At 45.4% G+C, this 17,273-nt stretch overlaps 1 protein-coding gene across 1 annotated transcript; it reads right to left on the reverse strand.

The window, feature by feature from the left end:
* Positions 1 to 9: 9 nt before the first annotated feature.
* On the reverse strand, positions 10 to 11,960 carry cfap70 (cilia and flagella associated protein 70). The gene is made up of 25 exons (XM_056583482.1): positions 11,599 to 11,960; positions 11,000 to 11,189; positions 10,690 to 10,788; positions 10,475 to 10,560; positions 9,795 to 9,986; positions 9,119 to 9,304; positions 8,626 to 8,720; positions 8,445 to 8,526; positions 7,935 to 8,078; positions 7,375 to 7,536; positions 6,923 to 7,006; positions 6,580 to 6,671; positions 6,431 to 6,491; positions 6,010 to 6,204; positions 5,597 to 5,728; positions 5,260 to 5,385; positions 4,807 to 4,940; positions 4,617 to 4,732; positions 4,286 to 4,359; positions 2,900 to 3,064; positions 1,936 to 2,097; positions 739 to 828; positions 472 to 573; positions 207 to 254; positions 10 to 94 (listed from the first exon to the last, which is right to left on the reverse strand). Exons 1-25 carry the CDS (start codon positions 11,668 to 11,670, stop codon positions 14 to 16), a joined length of 2,970 nt encoding a protein of 989 aa, XP_056439457.1. The 5' UTR covers positions 11,671 to 11,960; the 3' UTR covers positions 10 to 13.
* Positions 11,961 to 17,273: the final 5,313 nt, after the last annotated feature.

Consider the following 17,273-nt stretch of genomic DNA (forward strand, 5'->3'; position numbering starts at 1 on the left):
CCACTGAAAGAAGTTAGAATGAAGGATCCCCAAAGCCTAACTGGTCCTGTAGCTCCTTGATCTCCCTGAGGACCGGCTCGTCCTGCAGGTTCAGCTTGGAAGAGGAAAACCACGATAAACAATCAGGCCTTCAGAAACCAACAACGAACCATTTAGAAATGGGTCTCCTTTTCCAAGCAGATGAACTGAACAATGGGGTAGCATACCTTCACAGCATACTTGTATGACTGCTCTGCTTCCAATCTTCTGCCAATCTAATAAAAAGAGAGAGAAAGACATGTTGTTGGACCATTTAATCAAGTAAAGGTTGCTGCTGGTTCAAATCCATTGAATGTCTCGAAAGAAAACCCCAAATGGGTCTTCCATCTGGAGAGGGCTGGACGTCAATCTACTGTGACCATGTGGGATTGCGATTGTTAAAAAGCAAAGCAGAAGGAGTCTGATGTTCGCCCAGGGGGTGGAGGGCCTCACCTTGAGGGAGACCAGAGACAGGTATCCCCACACATCTGGGTTCATGTTGTTCAAGGTGTTTGCCTCCGTCAGTGCCTCCTCAGCCTCACTCAGGATCTCCAGCTATGTGCGGATCACACACGCACACATTCACACACACAAAAACAGACAAGCATGTGCACAGACACAGACGCAAACACACACACACACACACAACTTACAATAATAGCCTATGCATTTTTAATGAAAATCGTGTAAGTAATCGTTTTTTAATTGTTTTTTTGTTACCCGATAACAGGCAATGCCCAGCCCCAGCCAAGTGAGACAGGATGGGGAGCTGCTGCAGGCCTGCAGGTATATGGTTCTGGCATTCTGGAACTGTAAGGGGAACCCCCACAACGTAAGGTGTTTTCTTGTTTTCAAGCTTTATCTTTAGGAACATTTTCGGTTGATCTCTTGGTCCTGACGCAGTGGTGATTTAACAGATTTAACAGATCTTTTATCAGGCCATTGTGACCATGTCCACACTGGTGAAATATGATGGTAAGAGTAAAAAAATAATAAAAAATATAAACGCAAGCGGTGACTAACGGGGTCCGAGCAAAATGAAAAGTCAAGAACACACTTATGGAAGATATATAAATATGAAGGAAAGATGTTGATGTTCCCCATACTGTGCCTCTGCTTTCAGGTGACAGAGCAATGGCCGAATGTCATGTTCAGCATAATTGTCTAATCGGGATTCAAACTCTCAAACTAAGGATCACCAGTACAAGGCATTATCCCATTGAGCCACTGACAAACCTGAAATGTAGCCTCATTCACATGTCGCCAATGTCTATGATAAGCACACAGCATCCAGAAAACTCCAAGCAAACATTTCTCAAATGAATTAAGGGCTTTAAAAGCAAATACCTGAAAAATCTTGGAAATTCTGGGGAAATTAAACATTTGTTGTCAAGAACACTAACGGAAGCAATATTAATATGAAAGAGTTCATTATGAAGGATAAATGGTTAACAAAGAAGTGCCCCTTAATGCCATACTGTGTCTTGGCAGTCAGATTCTTGGAAACTAATTTTTTTGAAGAATTTTGAGTCCAGATCAATCTGGTGGTCATTTTGGGTTCATGGGTAGAGGGGGTTATTGGTAACCATACCTGCAAATTTCAAGAGTTTTCGACTTACGGTATAGGCTGCAGTATGACTTATACAGAATTTGAGAAAAAGAAAAAACATTACAGAACATTATATTAGGGGTTCGAGAAGCTTCGCTGCTCGAACCCTAATATAACAACCCTGTTTTCAGCAACATATTACAAACCCAATCCATCCAATGAGCACGGGCTATAAATATATAAAATATTTAAAAGTGATCCACATTAGTTTGGACAAGGCGTAAAACATCAGTCAGGTGTTGGTTTTGGCCACCTTATCAGGAGGACAGAGTTGAATTGAGGGGAGGGGATGGAAGGGGGGGCTTCACCTTTCCTTCCTGGAGGTAGACGGAGCCCAGGCGGAGGAAGACGGGGTGTGTGTCCTCAGGCTGCCGCTGATACTCCAGGCACCTCTGGTAACACTGGCGGGCCTTGGCCCGGTCCCCACTCAGGTAGCTGCAGTGACCCAGCAGGGCCCACGCCTCGGGCTCCTGCACACAGTAGCAACCACGGCAACCCGCTGCTAAGCAACAAAGTGTCTGTCTCCAAATGTCCCCCATCGCGGTTTAATGTTGACAAACAAGAAGAATGTTGATTGTCATCCAGGTTGAATGAGGGGAGTTCAGAGCTGGTGAGGCGGGACTTTGGAGTCCATTGGGATGACTTAAAGTGATGAACCACACAAATACGTACTTGTCCTCTAATGATGTTATTAAGGATTATCAGGGTGTGCTTTAGAAAATATTTTCAGTCTATCGATTTCCTTCCATTCAAAGACTTGAGGGTTTATTAGCTAATTTCGAGCTGGATATTGATATACTTTTTGATTATCAATAAAGTAGGTGTGAATATGATACATCCATATTAACCATATTAAGCGCTATATAAATTGTATTTATTATTATTATTATTATTATTATTATTATTATTATCCCTTTGTGAAATGTTGTAGTTATTTTACGTTTCACATCCTGCTGTCCATCTTTAGGTGACTACAGTACAACAAGGTGTTCTAAGGCCTCATGCAACAAATGCTACAACTTTCACTCCTCTGCTTGGGAGGGACTGCAAACTAAATAAAAAAGCTACAGAGAAGGAAGAGATACAGAGGCCATCTATACATTCTCTTTGGAAGGAATAGAAAGCCGAACCACCATGAATGGTGACTGGAAAAGGAAATATTCAAGTATGAGGACAACACCACAATGGAAGAATAAAGACAAGAACAATCATTCTAACTGCTTGATTGTAACATCCCACAGCCGGATTTGTTTTGTGGCATAATGTGAGTACCTTGCTAGTGTTAGCCAGCGCCCCCTTCAGGGTGGCAGCAGCACTACAGTAGTCTGCGCTTAGCATCTGCAGCTTGGCAGCGGCCAGGCAGTAAGCGGTGGTCAGACCATGGGTTAGACCCCCGTCGGAAGACAGCAGTTCCTGGGCCAGAGCTCTCTGGGCCATCTGCACAAAGGCACACACACACACACACACACACACACACACACACACACACACACACACACACACACACACACACACACACACACACACAACCAAAGACAAACACACACACACACACACACACACACAAACACACACACACACACACACACACACACACACACACACACACACACACACACACACACACACACACACACACACACACACACACACACACACACACACCCAAAGACAAACACAATCACAAAAACAGATCAGCATTATAACCATCAGTTGAGAAAATAAAACCACTCTACATAAAACATAATAACTGAAGTTTGCTTCATCATAGCTCACTAAAGTACAGCCAGTAGATACGAAAATTCTAACCCAAACCGATGCTGAATTCTAACCCATTCCTTTATAAAGTCCAACTGACAGCTGCTCCATCAGGCAGTGGTAATGATCCTGGTCGTAGTAAGTGTGTGTGTGTGTGTGTGTGTGTGTGTGTGTGTGTGTGTGTGTGTGTGTGTGTGTGTGTGTGTGTGTGTGTGTGTGTGTGTGTGTGTGTGTGTGTGTGTGTGTGTGTGTGTGTGTGTGTGTGTGTGTATACCTGCAGGGCATGTTGCTGCAGCAGGAACTGGGCGGTCTCCATGTAGATGGACGACCTAGGGGGTGCGGCTTGTGTCCTGCTATACGCCGTGGTGGGCTTGCAAGCTGCAGCTGGCATCTCTGCGTCAGCTTGCCTCTCTCTCTCTGGCTCCACGCCGACACTCTCTGTGTGAATGATATAGGGCACAGAGTCTTTATTACCAGGCACCGCACTAGTGAATAAGGTTTCCTTCTTGGGCCCGTGCAGCAGTATCTCAGGCAGTATTTCAGCTACGTTCAGCTAATGTATGGATCAGAATACTTAATAGAATACGTAAAAAGCTTTCAATATAAATAAATGCTTAATGTGCCATTGTGGTTCTCCACAAAACGTATTTATGTTCATACCAATACACCGGACTCACCTGGCTTGGCCTCCTCCCGTTCCTTCGTTCCCTTCTCCTCCAACAACTCTCCCTCCTCCTCCTGTTCCTCCTGTTCCTCATCGTCCCGTCCCTCGAGCTTGGGCTCCTCACCCTGGGTGCTTTCCCTCCCCTCCCGGGTCTCACCGGTCCCCTCGGGGGCCTCACCCCTCCCCTCCTTGGCCTTTCCCCTCCCCCCCCGGGGCCCCCCTCTCCCCTCTCTGGCCCTCAGCAGCCTGCCCGCCGTCAGGAAGCAGCTCTCGGCCTTGAAGTCGTTGTTCTGCCCCTGGTGGAACATCCCTGGAGGGAAGACCCCCAGATAAGGAGGAGGAACACAACACCGGAGGTCCATTTTTAGGATTTTTGGCTTATTTATTATTTATTATAATAATAACATCGATGCTATTATCATTAGCATCGATGAAAATATCAATCCAAAATGCATGAATGTCCTTGACGGAACTTTGCCATTTTTTTACAGCGGCTGTTTAGGACAAAGGCACGTCAGCAGAGTACTGACGCCTCCCCTGTTTACGTCGTTATGGAGCTCCAGTTACCAGACAGGGTCCAGGCCACCACGCTGGCTGGGTGGGCGCCGGTCGCTGCTTCCAGGTACGTCTCCACATTGTGGTAGCGCTCCCCCATCTCGGCCAGGACCCCACACATCACCAGGCTGTGGACACACTCAGGGGACTCAGGGGGCTGTGTCCTTACGGAGGGTGGATGGACGGGGGAGCGCTCGCATACCTGGGCAGGTGGGTCTGCTGGAGGGAGACGGCGTGGTGGAAACACTCCTCGGCCTTGACGTGGTCCCCGGTACGCATGTAGAAGGTCCCGTAGTCCAACCAATGGGAGGGCTCCGTCGGCCCCCTGACCAACCGCTGACGGAGCACGAGCGTAGCACAACGATGAACACAAAGGATTACTATTGAACTATTAGCATGTGACATAGCACTGCTGTTTAACCGTAAGCCTAACACATTTTACAACTACCTAACTATTAGCGTAGCATTAATTACGATTAACATACCCCGTGGCATAACCACAGCACAACCATTACCAAACCCCATGACACAACCCCATAACAACCATAACACAACCGGTCGCAAAATTAGAGTGCAGCAGAGTCGCACACACTTCGTTCAACATTGCAAACATTGGGTTTTGAGTTGTGAGTTAGACCACGGGGTGCGCGGTCACCTCCTGGTAGTACTGGGTGGCCAGCTGGAAGTCTCCGTTATGCTCCGCCTCCCTGGCAAAGCGTCTGAGCTGAGAGACGTCCAGGACGGGCCGCACCACCTCCGCTGCCTCCTGAGGCTCCTCCGTCTGGAGGGGGAGAGAGGAGAGGGGAGGAGGAGGACGCGAAGAGGGGAAGGGATCAGACAAGGGAGATGAAAGGAAGGACAGGTGAAGAGAAGGTACAACTGAGCAGAGGGGGGAAGGGGGGGGACGGGAGAACTACTGGGACTATGATCCCTGCCACTGGCTGGCTGAGTGGGGCAGAGTGAGGCAGAGTGGGCGACGGGGGACTCGTTACCATGTTGAGAGCCAGGTGCATCTGATCCACCAGGTAGACGTAGAGCTGGCTGAGGAAGGCCTGCAGCTGCTCTGGGTGGGAGAAGGCCTCAGTCCTCAGCATCTTCTCACGCACTATCTTCACCACGGAGCTCTGGAACCACAATCGGTCACGCTTGAACTCTGTTCAACGGGCTGAGATCACTTATTGTTCACTTCGTCCGACTTCCTCACAATAACTTGGTTTGAAACGTCTCACAACCCTTCTCCGGCAATACAATATTGTGTGTTTATATGAGGAAAGGCTGACTTTACATGAGGTACAAGGTTCAAGTCAAAGCTTTTAAAAAGCTCAGTAACAATTGTGACCTGTCCTTCTTAACTGTGAATAACCGTAAGATTGAGTCCCTTTATGGGACCACTGTTTCTTCTGACCTTCATCTGTTCCTTTAAGGCGAAGTACTTCCCAGAGTAGTTGAGTTCCCCTAGCAGCTGTCTCCGGCGGTGCTCCTGGGTGCTGGGGTCCATGGGCTGGGCCCCGGGCTGGAAGGCAGCCCCAAACAGCTGCTGGTACTGATCCAAGACCTGGCCCACCACACTGGTGACCTCTTGATGGAACTCCTGCACTGCCTCCACACGCAAGAGAAGAGCGCTCACTCTCGCATGCTATGTCTATATCTATGAGAGTGCGTGCGTGTGGTTTTGTGCGTGAGTGTGTGTGTGTGTGTGTGTTTGTGTGTGAGTGTGTGTTTGTGTGGGTGTGTGTGAGGATGTTGGGTGTGTGTGTCAGGGTTTGTGTGTGTAGGTGTTTTTGTCTGTGAGCGTGTGGGTGTGTGATTGTGTGGGTGTGGTCTACTTTTCCAGCCCCGGCAGGGTGACGAGGTAACGGAAGTCTGGGAGGAATCAGCTCCATCACTCTGCAAAGAAAACCGCAGAAGAAGACACTGAACACATCTCTAAATGTGGAGAGTAGTATGTGGCACCGACTTACTTATTGTTACTCACTTTTTGGCCAGCTCAGCGGGCGGTCTCTTGGGGACCAGGGGTTTCTCTACGGTGATCTCAACGACGATGTAGGTTCTGGCATCCGCATACATCTAGGAGATGGTTCAGGTTAGGGAATCAAACTGACTATGTATACCGCAAAGCCATTGGCTTGGTAGAGCTTGGTCCTGAAATGCATGCATATGAACTTGAAGGTATTGCATTACTTTCCAAACCCTTCACACTCATTTGGTCCTTGACTTGTGTCACCGCTTCTATGGGACCGACTTGAAATTGCTGCAGTTGGTGGATTGACATTATTGTTGGCTGACATTGTGGTTGCCATGTTGAGACTGCAGCCTACCTGTCTCTCTGCGAGGACAAGTGGGTCCACCTCAGTCACGGTTTCACCAGCTGGAAGCTTGCTCTGGCCTGTCTGTTCAGCAACCTGGAAGAGTGCAGTATTACATACGCTGCTATCTATTGACACTAACACATTAATATCTTCGCTGAACCTGTTTTATCGTTTGCACTACTTTATTTGTTCTATGTTGTATTGTAGCTTTTATACAATATAGAATATATTTAAATCTTTATCATTGTCTCAAGTACTTGACTACAATGTCCTTTCTGTCGAATTATAAAGGGCTCACTCGAAAAATAGTCTTTGGTTTCAATGTCATTTTCCCTGTTTAAATAAAAGTTTTTACTACTACTACTATTCAAAACAATTAGTGCCAAAAAATCGAAAACTAATTTCACCTCAAGCGATTCATCGCTCTAACCTATAGCTATATGTTTGGGTATGTTCCTCACCGCGCTGAGTTTTTTGGTTGTCTCCTTCCCAGCCTTGTGTCCTCCATTCACCCCCTTGCTGGGAGTCCCCTTGGGGGAGGCTGCTGGCGGGCTAAGGCTTAGTTTAACCTGAGAGGCTGCAGCCTTGGCCTGCTCCTTCAACACACTCACCGTCCGCTTGGTCTGCATAACCGGAATAGCGAACAGATGTCTGTCAGCTACATTGGTGCGGTGTAAAAGTTGTTTGAGGATTGCAGTTTGCTCATGTATATTTGTGACTCAGAAGTTTGCTGTTATTTTAAAGACATTTCTTGTTCTTGTGTCTTGTAATGTTACTGCGCTTAATAAGAATTTGAATGTCTGTTATGCTCAAAAGTGCTGTATAAAATTAAGTTTGAATTGATTTGGTTTGTGATAATATGTGGTGTGTCTGTTTTTCAAATTATACAAAAATTGTCAAATCAGATAAGATAAGAGGCACATTATTAATAGCAGATGGGACAATTTATAGTATGTCTATTAGAATAAATACAAAAAAAAAAAAATACAATTTAATCATGTTGTGCTGTCCTGGGTCTGACCTTGGCGAGCAGGTCGGACTCGGAGAAGGGGTAGACTCTGTAGGTCCCTCGGACGCGGGTGGCCCCCGGGTACAGCAGGGGCCCCATGTCCACATAGGCCACGCCGTGGAAGGAGATCTGCTGCTCAGGTTCAGTTTCAGGCACCTGAACACACGGACAGGGATGCATTTATTAATATGATAACAGCCATGGGAATAGCAGTATAAAATAAGGGTTAAATATCCTAAGACAATATTACTTAAGGGGGCCTACAGTAGGGAAGATATAAGTGCTACTGTTTTAGTGTCATTTGTAAGAAATAACAGCAATCTGTCTGCAAATAGTGAGAGAAATGTTTGCTCTCTTTACAATTCTTACATGCAGCAGTTTTAAAAAGTTAAAGTTTAAGTCCTTGAGCCTTCTACTCAAGTATTAATATACTTGATAGTATCATACTTATCCACTCTTAGAGTGGATTGTATTCGTAATAAGAAGGGGGACATTTGGACTGTTCTCTGATTGGCTACTGGCCTTTCCTCCCTGGACTACAGGAGGCGGGGCCTTCATGATCTCCAGCGGCCACAGTCGGCACTTTTCGATCCTCTCTGACAACCTGAAACCACAATGATACAGATAAACAGCCGACAACAGACAACATCATCAAGGACATCGATCTGTCGCATGTCCACGGACGCGGAGTTAGACTATGAACCTGGTGGAGCCCCCGGTGTCCAAGAAGCAGCGCCGCACCGTGTCCCAGCACACTCTCTTCTTGGTCGTCTCCGCCACATGACAGAACTCCCTGTCCTGCAGGCATACAGGCATCGTTTAGCATGACCTGCTACACAGATCTGCTAGCCAAGAAGACCAGGGTCAAGTATAGCCAGCGGTTTGCATGTCTGTGATTTTGACTTTACAATCTTTAAGCTTCCTACTAGTAGGAAGGAAAGTAATTTACAATGTTAGGATTGAAGGAAGGAACTTAATAACTAAGTATGTAGGTAAGTAACTAAATATAAATAAAAAGGAATTGAGGGAGGAGAGAAAAGTAAGGAAGGAAGGACATCCCAGATGGCAAATAGTGATATATTCACCTTTTCACAGATGGCAGTCTTGCAAGAGACGTATTGTGATGTGGCTCAATTGTAAATCGCAATTTATTTCAGTGGTTGCTTGCTCAGCAGCTGACCAGAAGGGCGGCCTACCTCCGAGCTAGTGAGGTCTCCGAACTCCTCCTCATCAAGCTCCTCCTGAGTGGCCACCGCCCTAGAGAAGACCTGGGCTCCAGGGGCCAGAGACCCCACCTGGGGCCACTTCCTGGGTCTGTCTGGGGCTTCCCTCTCATCCCCTGCTCTGAGCTGGCCCTCAGAGAACATCAGAATCTCCTCTTTCTGCAAGGAAACGCCTGTTATGGATATGTGCAACAACAGCACACCAAAGATGGGCGGATTGTATAGAATCCATAGGGTGTTGCTCTCACAAACAGAAGGTTCTGGATTAAGCCCCCCCCCCCGTACCTGTTGGTATCCTTAAGTACGTACGTAGTAGTAGTTAACTATCCCTTATATCTAAGTATAATTAAAGGAGTCTCTGTAAGGCTTTCCTTTGCTTTTCTCCACAACCGTTCATCCGATCAACTTCCCACTTGGAGTACTCAAGGAAGTGCAGTGCAGAGTGCGAAGTTTGTTTATCGAGAAAGCTGCAAGGAGCAATAATGGGCTGCCGAGCAATCCACCTGTTCCGAAAAGGCCCGTTTTGAACGGGCACTGCACTGGTGTTCCTTAATGTCATCCAATCTTCTTTGTATCTCCTAAGACTGAGTATTGATACACAGTAAGTAGCTCACAGAGACAGTATTGACCGGGCAGAAGAGCGCATCACCTCGGCTGTGACAGGAAGTTTTAGAGCCGCCGTGTAGCAGCAGGCAGGAGGGCCTGGCGAGATGGTCAGGCTCCACACCTCCGGAACGCTGAAGGCGGTCTCCATGGTAACCATCAGCAGGTTGGAGGACAGCCGCTGGGCTTCAGACAGCAGCGGCGTGGCGACGCTGACAGCCACCTCCAGCGAGGGCAGCTGCTTAAAAGGAGAGGAGCTCATGGGTTGGTTTCCTACCATGCTGGGAAGGAAAGAGGTTCAGGCTGAGCCACTGCGGGTCATCATCATTCCCTCACTTTGGATCATTCACAACCACTGGGGGAGGCAAACATTTATGGGAAACAGTCATCAGGAATGGATGAAATCCATATGGAAATGCAGTTAGCTGACTTAGTACAACTGAAATTAATTCATTGTATGTCCCTATATGGATGCAATCACTTTCTATAAGTCGGTTATGCAAGTGTAAGGTATTATTACAGTTGGTGCAAAGAATTGCATCATGAATCTTTAAGCTTTTAATAAACACTTGTCTTGAGTGTAATTTGCACTGCTGTCTTACTTTACCCACATGGTTAGGGGTCTTGAGTATAAGAAGCTGATACACCCAAAGAACACTGAGGATCTTATTATCTAAAAAAAAGCTTATCTAAATGGCCGTGTGACACACTGCATATTAATCTGACCAGAGTGAGGTTGTCCAATGAGACCGTCTCCAGTGAGGAACCAGCAGCGCAATGCAGTTGAACAAGTGACGAGATGTTGCACTGACCTGCAGGAGAAGAACAAGAGGGAGCGCATGAGACCATTCCATTTCCACGCCATCCTCCTTGGACAGATCCAATAGCAATGCTATAGCAATCAGTTAAAGGACAAAGGGTAACATGTGTTGTTCTGTTACCATGGAGAAGTGGCAGCAGGTCCATCACGGCTTGGCCCAGTACCGCAGTCCTCTCCTCCTTCTGCTTCTTCTCCTTGGGCAGGATCTCCATCACTGTCACTGAGCCAGAGAACACAACAACCAGTCAGGTGGCACACACACACACACACACACACACACACACACACACACACACACACACACACACACACACACACACACACACACACACACACACACACACAACTCAGGTTTCAGCTCTGGGATTGTTTAAACAGATACTTAACTATAATGCAAAAGTGAAACGAAACTACGACTCTGTGTTCCTTACATATGAGAGGTTTGTGGGCCATGTCGTCGAGGCTGTGTCTGTCGTCAGGACATCTGAAGCTGCAGCTGAAGTCATAGTCCACCACTCCCTCAGTCACGTCAACCTCCTGCCTCCGGTCTGACTCTCCCACCAACGCACCGTTAAATTCAACACGCACTAAGTGGTGTAAGGGCTCGTGTTTGTTGCCCTGCTGGAAATAGACAATTCTTGATTCAATATTCATGAGATTTCAATGATTGGTAATTTGCATTCATTAACTTCAGTTACAACTGCAATGTTAAACAGGACCGCTTCTAAGTAAGGCCTAGGCTATAATGTTATAGCACTGGCCAGTCATGATCACTTGCACATATCACAACTGCTTACTAACTCCCTCTGACGGTTTTGCTAATGTTTACGTTCAACATTTGTTTCCATTGAAGCCCTAACTTAGATTATCTTTAGCTGTTTTACACAGTTCCCCTACCAAGTACTTGTGCGTGCATGTGCGTGTCTGTGTGCGTGTGCGCGCGTGTGTGTGTGTGTGTGTGTGTGTGTGTGTGAAGTCCTAACTGAGACCTGTTAACGTTGTGGTTTTGCAGAACAAAAAAGACACTCACCAAGTTATTCCCTCGCAGAACTGTAATGTTAACAGCTCCATTAGATATTTTACCATTCAATGTTTCCTCCATACTTAACCAAATCTATGTTCACGTTAAACCGCTATGCCAACCACCAGCGTTTACAGCCCGTTTCTATAGCAACGGTTGCAGGCTCAGTAACCCTGCATACGCGCTCACACAGACGATCCACATATTTCGTAGGACGAGAGAGGATCCAGAATTGTAGCGTTATACCGGTCTGCCTTACTTAATTTGAGCTTATGACTGTTAACCGTCCCCGTAGCTAGATGAATAATAACAAGACAGTTATAGAAACCACAACGACAAAGATTTTTAGTTTGGAGTTTTCATGGATAATTTTACCCCAAAATATCCGAAACATGTAGCGGAAACAACTGTAAGACCCGCCCTCTCTTTCGCTCATTTAAATCATCTCTTTCCAAGCGTTCTGTCGTCAAATGAGAACTCACAACTTTCTTTCTTTTATGTAAACCAAGACAACCTGAAGTAAATTCGTATGCAGGTCTGCATTATTCATTGGCCTTCCTGTTATAAAGGCAGCTTTCGATGCAAAACACATGAGATATATTCAAATTTAAAATAAAGCTGCTATTTCTTATCATAGTCTTTTCAGTAATACCAGAAATCAACAGACTTGAACCAGCACTGAACATCACGTAGGCCTACTGTATTTAAAATAAAGCAAGTAATCGCTGCTCTACAGCTGCTGTACACCTGCTTTTCTATTATCAACCAATAGATGGCAGCATCGACACATTGGTCTTCAAAATTGTAATACTAAAATAAATCTAAAAACTCTAGTCTAGGACCCATAGTTGCCGACCCCTAAACTAAACTGAAGACTAGCCATGACCAGTATAATCAGACATCAAATTAAATATCTGGTGTGCCCTGCATAATAATTGTTCCAATGATAAAGCTTATAGTAGCCCTACTAACACTGGTGATGGATCCTCTGGTGTAGTAGGACATACTCCTGCCGCTGAAAATATCGAAATCAGTAAATCTACATTCTTACCGTTTATTGTGGTGTATTTATTTAAACACAAAACTACAACATCAAATGCAACATATATCTTATTGCGGCCCACTGGTCAAACGGGCTTCCAAGGCCCGTTTGACCAGTTGAATACCCTCATCTTTATATAACTAAACATGGATACCATGTTTATTTAAAAAACAAAAGATTAAAATACATTTTGATGACAAATTACATCATAGCGTAACAAGAACTTGCACATCAATTTGTTGGGGACAGTGCCTTGCAATGGATGCCATTCGTTAGATGAAGAAAACCCTCCAGGCTTTGTCTAAACACTTTGATGCAAGGGAGGAGACACTGTCTGTCTTTGCAAATGCTACTCCCATGCATGTATATGGATATTATGACTGCACTAAAGCTAAAGCAGACCTCTTGCTCGGGGGTCCTCAGGAACTCCACAGTGCATCCAAACACTTAGTTCTTGCGGTATTTGGTGGTCTCCTTCACCAGGTGGAGAAGGTGGTGCTGTTTTCTCAACAGCGAACCGATAGATCAGAACCTTGAGGTGATGGGGTCCAGCGGTCAGAACAGGCTGGACTCCATCACCAGAGGGCTGGCAGGCTGCAGAATGAAGGGGCAGGGCTCCAGGGAGCAGAGGGCCACCAGCCGTCCCAGATCCCCTGTACCCCCCCCCTGTATGGTCTACTCCAGAGCTCCGTCAGCCTCTGGCCGCAGAAACGTGGTCCTGCATCGGCACGCCAAAAAGAGGTGGGCGTTTGCTGTGGAGAGGATCCAGGCTGCAGATCAGGGAACATAGTGCTGCTGCTGACCGCCGAAGTCACCTCACTGTGGTGGTCCCTGACCAAGATCTAACCCCTTGACTCACCCTCGCCGCCCTGGTGGGGAAGCCTGGTAGGGCGAGGCTCTGGCGGTACACCGAGATGAGCGTGTCGCTGAGTGGCCACAGAGCTATAAGAGGTGGACTCTTATATTTGCATGGTGTTTAACTAAACAACAACATCCTTTATCCAATACAATTATTAGGACATTGGGCTAACAGCATATGAAATTCAATAGCAAAGTAACTAAAATATATACTTCTATTCTAAAGGTTAATTAAACTAATGTGTAGTTATAGTTGGATCCTAAATAATTCGACAAGCAATACAACTGCTCGCTGTCAACTTCATAATCCTAACACTCACCCATTTAATGTTATGATTTATATCACCTAATACCATATTATCAGAATTGGACATAAAAAAAAAAATCGAAAAATCTAATAATATTGTATTTACTTCAACAGTCATGTGATTACCTTGGGTGGGGTTGGCGGTTGCTTCCAGGATGCCCGACTGATACTGGGCCAGAGACTGACACTTGGCCAGCAGGACCTCCCCCGAATGGAGCAAAGGAGATCAGGGTTCACCAAAGATCAGCTTCCCCCAAGCTCAGAAGTTGAAGCTTCTTGAGCTTCAAGGGATGGGAGAGGAGTGAGAGCCCAGTGCCCGTAGAGCGAGCGATCACACAGGAGCCACTCAAATGTTTCCATCAGGTATTCTGTTCTAAGGTTTATTCTGATTATTTAGGTATGCACATGGTTAAGGATTTTATTGTATAAACTTATCACTTAAACATCAGTTAAAAAATGAAAATATCAATGGTGGACTGTTTCTATACAGTTGGTCCGATTGCGATTTGGAAACAGTAGTAACTGGAGGGCCGACCCAAAGCCTTTCATTAGGCTGCTCTGGAACAGGAAGGTGAGCTGCCTGGTTTTTCCAGGCACGCTGGAACCCGGTGTCCTCAGCAAACCCTGGGTATCTTCCTCAGGGTCTACAGCATTTGAAGAGTCAGCTAGGAGAGCAGAAATTCCAACCTATAAACATGGGCCATGTGTCAGAAACATTTTTGTGCCATTTGTGATTCCCCTACTGGTTGTAGAAGTAAAGCAGTAGTACTGCCATTAGCGCGGTTGTATGTATGACTAGGACCTACCTGGAGAGGGAGGAGCCTCAGGATGAGCTGGACCGGCAGGTCGCCAAACAGGTCACTGCTGACCGTCACCATGGTGACGGGAGTCGACTCCATCCTTTAACCAGTTTGAGGAGAATAACCAAACACATGACATACACACGCATGTTGGCCCCTTTAAGCTACGTCATAGGACACATGAATATTTATTTATTTTGAAACAATGCAACTTTATTAACGGTGATGGTGGCAGCTTGCATGATAACCAGCCACAGGTTTCATATCAAAACACATGGATATGTTACTAATCTGTCTAAAGTTAGGCCACTTATTCAGGGAGACAGAGTGGGAGCCTGGTAAGGAGCGCTGGGGAGCAGAAGTCAGTGGGCCCGCTGACCGTCCTCCGTCACCCTGACAGGGGAAGGAGGAGCAGAAGAGGGGCTGCTAGGTCTCCTCGCAGACCGCGATGATCTTCTCCGCGCTCCCCGATGGGAGGGAGCCAAGGCTGACCCAGAGCTATTTAGAGAGTGTGTCTCTGAATAACTCCAGGCTGACCTAAAGAGCACAACAGTCAACCATGAGTTTTAGTCGGAGATCCAGCGCTCCGGCGAGCACCAGTTACTTTTATTTTTACATTAACCAACTTCTATTCCTTCCACAGATATTTATCTTTCACAACAATGTATTCAATAATATTTCAAGATGATTTTTAAAAGTTATTTTTAACTTATGATTATTTCTTACCACATATTTCAGAGCTTACAATCACAAACTGTTTCTATGCTAGCAGCAAAAGCTAAAGTAGCTAACTTTCATGACAGTCATCTTTTTCTGGACGTCGTGTGTACAATGACTAGACAAGGATTTATGTCACAGCAATGGTCTAGGCCAGTAGGACGTTTGAAAAATAACCTTGGAGGACAAATGTGTTATTGCAATTTGTTTATTTGTTGGTGTAGCAAAGAAAGGTAGCAAAGATCACACCTGGCAAAGCACCGGTTATTTGTTCCATAGCAATGTGGTCTTTTATTCTGATTTCCATTAAACAGAGAATATATCAGTCCCTTATTTGTACAAAAATACCTGAACAGAACACATTTAATAAATTCAGGAGCCATACAGACATTTTTTTCCCAGAATCAGGTGAAGCACACTTTTTGTTTTGTTTCACTGAATATGGTCCATTTAATATAACTTTTAATTCCCTGAAATGTTGATATCACTTAAAAAAAAAAAAAAAAAGCTTATAAGTACTTGAAATCAAGATGTTTTTGCTATTAAAGGCAGGGGGTGCGTCCTATATAGGAAAATCCCCAATGTTGATGCGTGTATGCAATTCACGTCAAGATATTTCTAGCAGGCTGGCTAGAGGCTGTATCGGAACACTTCATAAAAAAAGAGGCACCAGCTGAAATTGATGGGCCTATACCTACAATGAAAATACACAAAGAATAAGTTCCAGAAACAATCTTGTACCCACAGACTGCAGCTGAAAATGTGGAGTAAACTAATTCTGTTAGTTTGTCACTTAATATAGGGCTACAATGTAGTAGTGCATTGGTGGTGGTGGTGGGGGGGGTCAACGGTGTCTCAATGCTCCGAATTCCAGACAAATAGGAAGCCGAGATTAAACTAAAAAGTGAATTGAAACTGGCAGATTGAATCACAGGAGATATTTTGCGAGCCTCTAAAAGCAGTCGGCCTCAGAATCTTGGAAGTCTAGGAAGCCATTTTGAATAGTTCGAACACAAACCGAAAATAATAAAATCCAGTTTGATCACCATTAAAAAACAAAATTAAGCTTAATTTAATACTGTATATACTGTGGTATATTTTTTTCTGATATATATTTCTATAAAATGTAATTTTGTGGCCAAAAAAAAGAAAATATACAATAATGTCAATATACACATACAACCCAGAGAAAAAAGGGGAAAAGAAATATCATTCTTCATTCTTTTTACACAGAGATTTGAGCACAATCACAGCGGCCCGTGCATAGTGATCTGTGTGTTGGGTGACCAAGGTACAGTGTGATATCTACGTCTTTGCTGTTGCTTCACATACTTAGAAGAAAGAAATTGAAAAAAAAGCTAAAAAACATTGTACACCATGTGTGACTACTGGTATGTAGAACATCACAGTGATTAAGGAAGGGTGGAGGGGAATCAAGAGTGCGGTGTAAAAATGATAAAAGAGGGCTTCCTTTGTATGGAAGAAACAGGATGATCCCCCTTCTAGGAGGTTGGGCGACTGTGGTGGGCCAGGACCACGACCCCCCCCCTCCCACACCCACGCACACACACACCAACTGCCGTGTTCACAGGACAGAAAAATACAAACAAAAATGACAAGGACCAAACAAGGAAACAGGGAGAAAAACTAGGACAAAGTTGTATTAAAAGTTATAATATTTATATATATTTATATATATATATTTAAGTTCTGGCAAACCGCACACATTTGCCACAGTCTAGTAGCTTACTGGCTGGACAGGAGTAGGGGGTGGGGGTGGGGAGTGTTCAAGCATTATCCAGTTCCTGGAGTCCGTCCTGGCTGACTATCGCCTGATTGGTGGAGGTGCCTTGCCGTAAAGTCAGTGAGGTTAGTACTTAACGAGGCCCAGGATTGGAGAGAGACAGAGAGAGAGACGGGAGAGCCTGGTTAGGTAGCTCCACGACTTAGTGCTAACCCT

The sequence above is a fragment of the Gadus chalcogrammus genome, chromosome 22 (genome assembly GCF_026213295.1).
Source record: "Gadus chalcogrammus isolate NIFS_2021 chromosome 22, NIFS_Gcha_1.0, whole genome shotgun sequence".
Taxonomy (NCBI): Eukaryota; Metazoa; Chordata; class Actinopteri; order Gadiformes; family Gadidae; genus Gadus; species Gadus chalcogrammus.

What these genes read in the sequence shown, in the direction of transcription:
- cfap70 (XM_056583482.1), bottom strand. Translation starts at nt 11,670, where the DNA reads ATGGAGGAAACATTGAATGGTAAAATATCTAATGGAGCTGTTAACATT. An exon ending in TTCTGCGAGGGAATAACTTG is followed by an intron (nt 11,190 to 11,598) that starts GTGAGTGTCTTT and finishes GTCTATTTCCAG; the next exon opens with CAGGGCAACAAACACGAGCC. An exon ending in TGGGCATTGCCTGTTATCGG is followed by an intron (nt 574 to 738) that starts GTAACAAAAAAA and finishes ATCCGCACATAG; the next exon opens with CTGGAGATCCTGAGTGAGGC.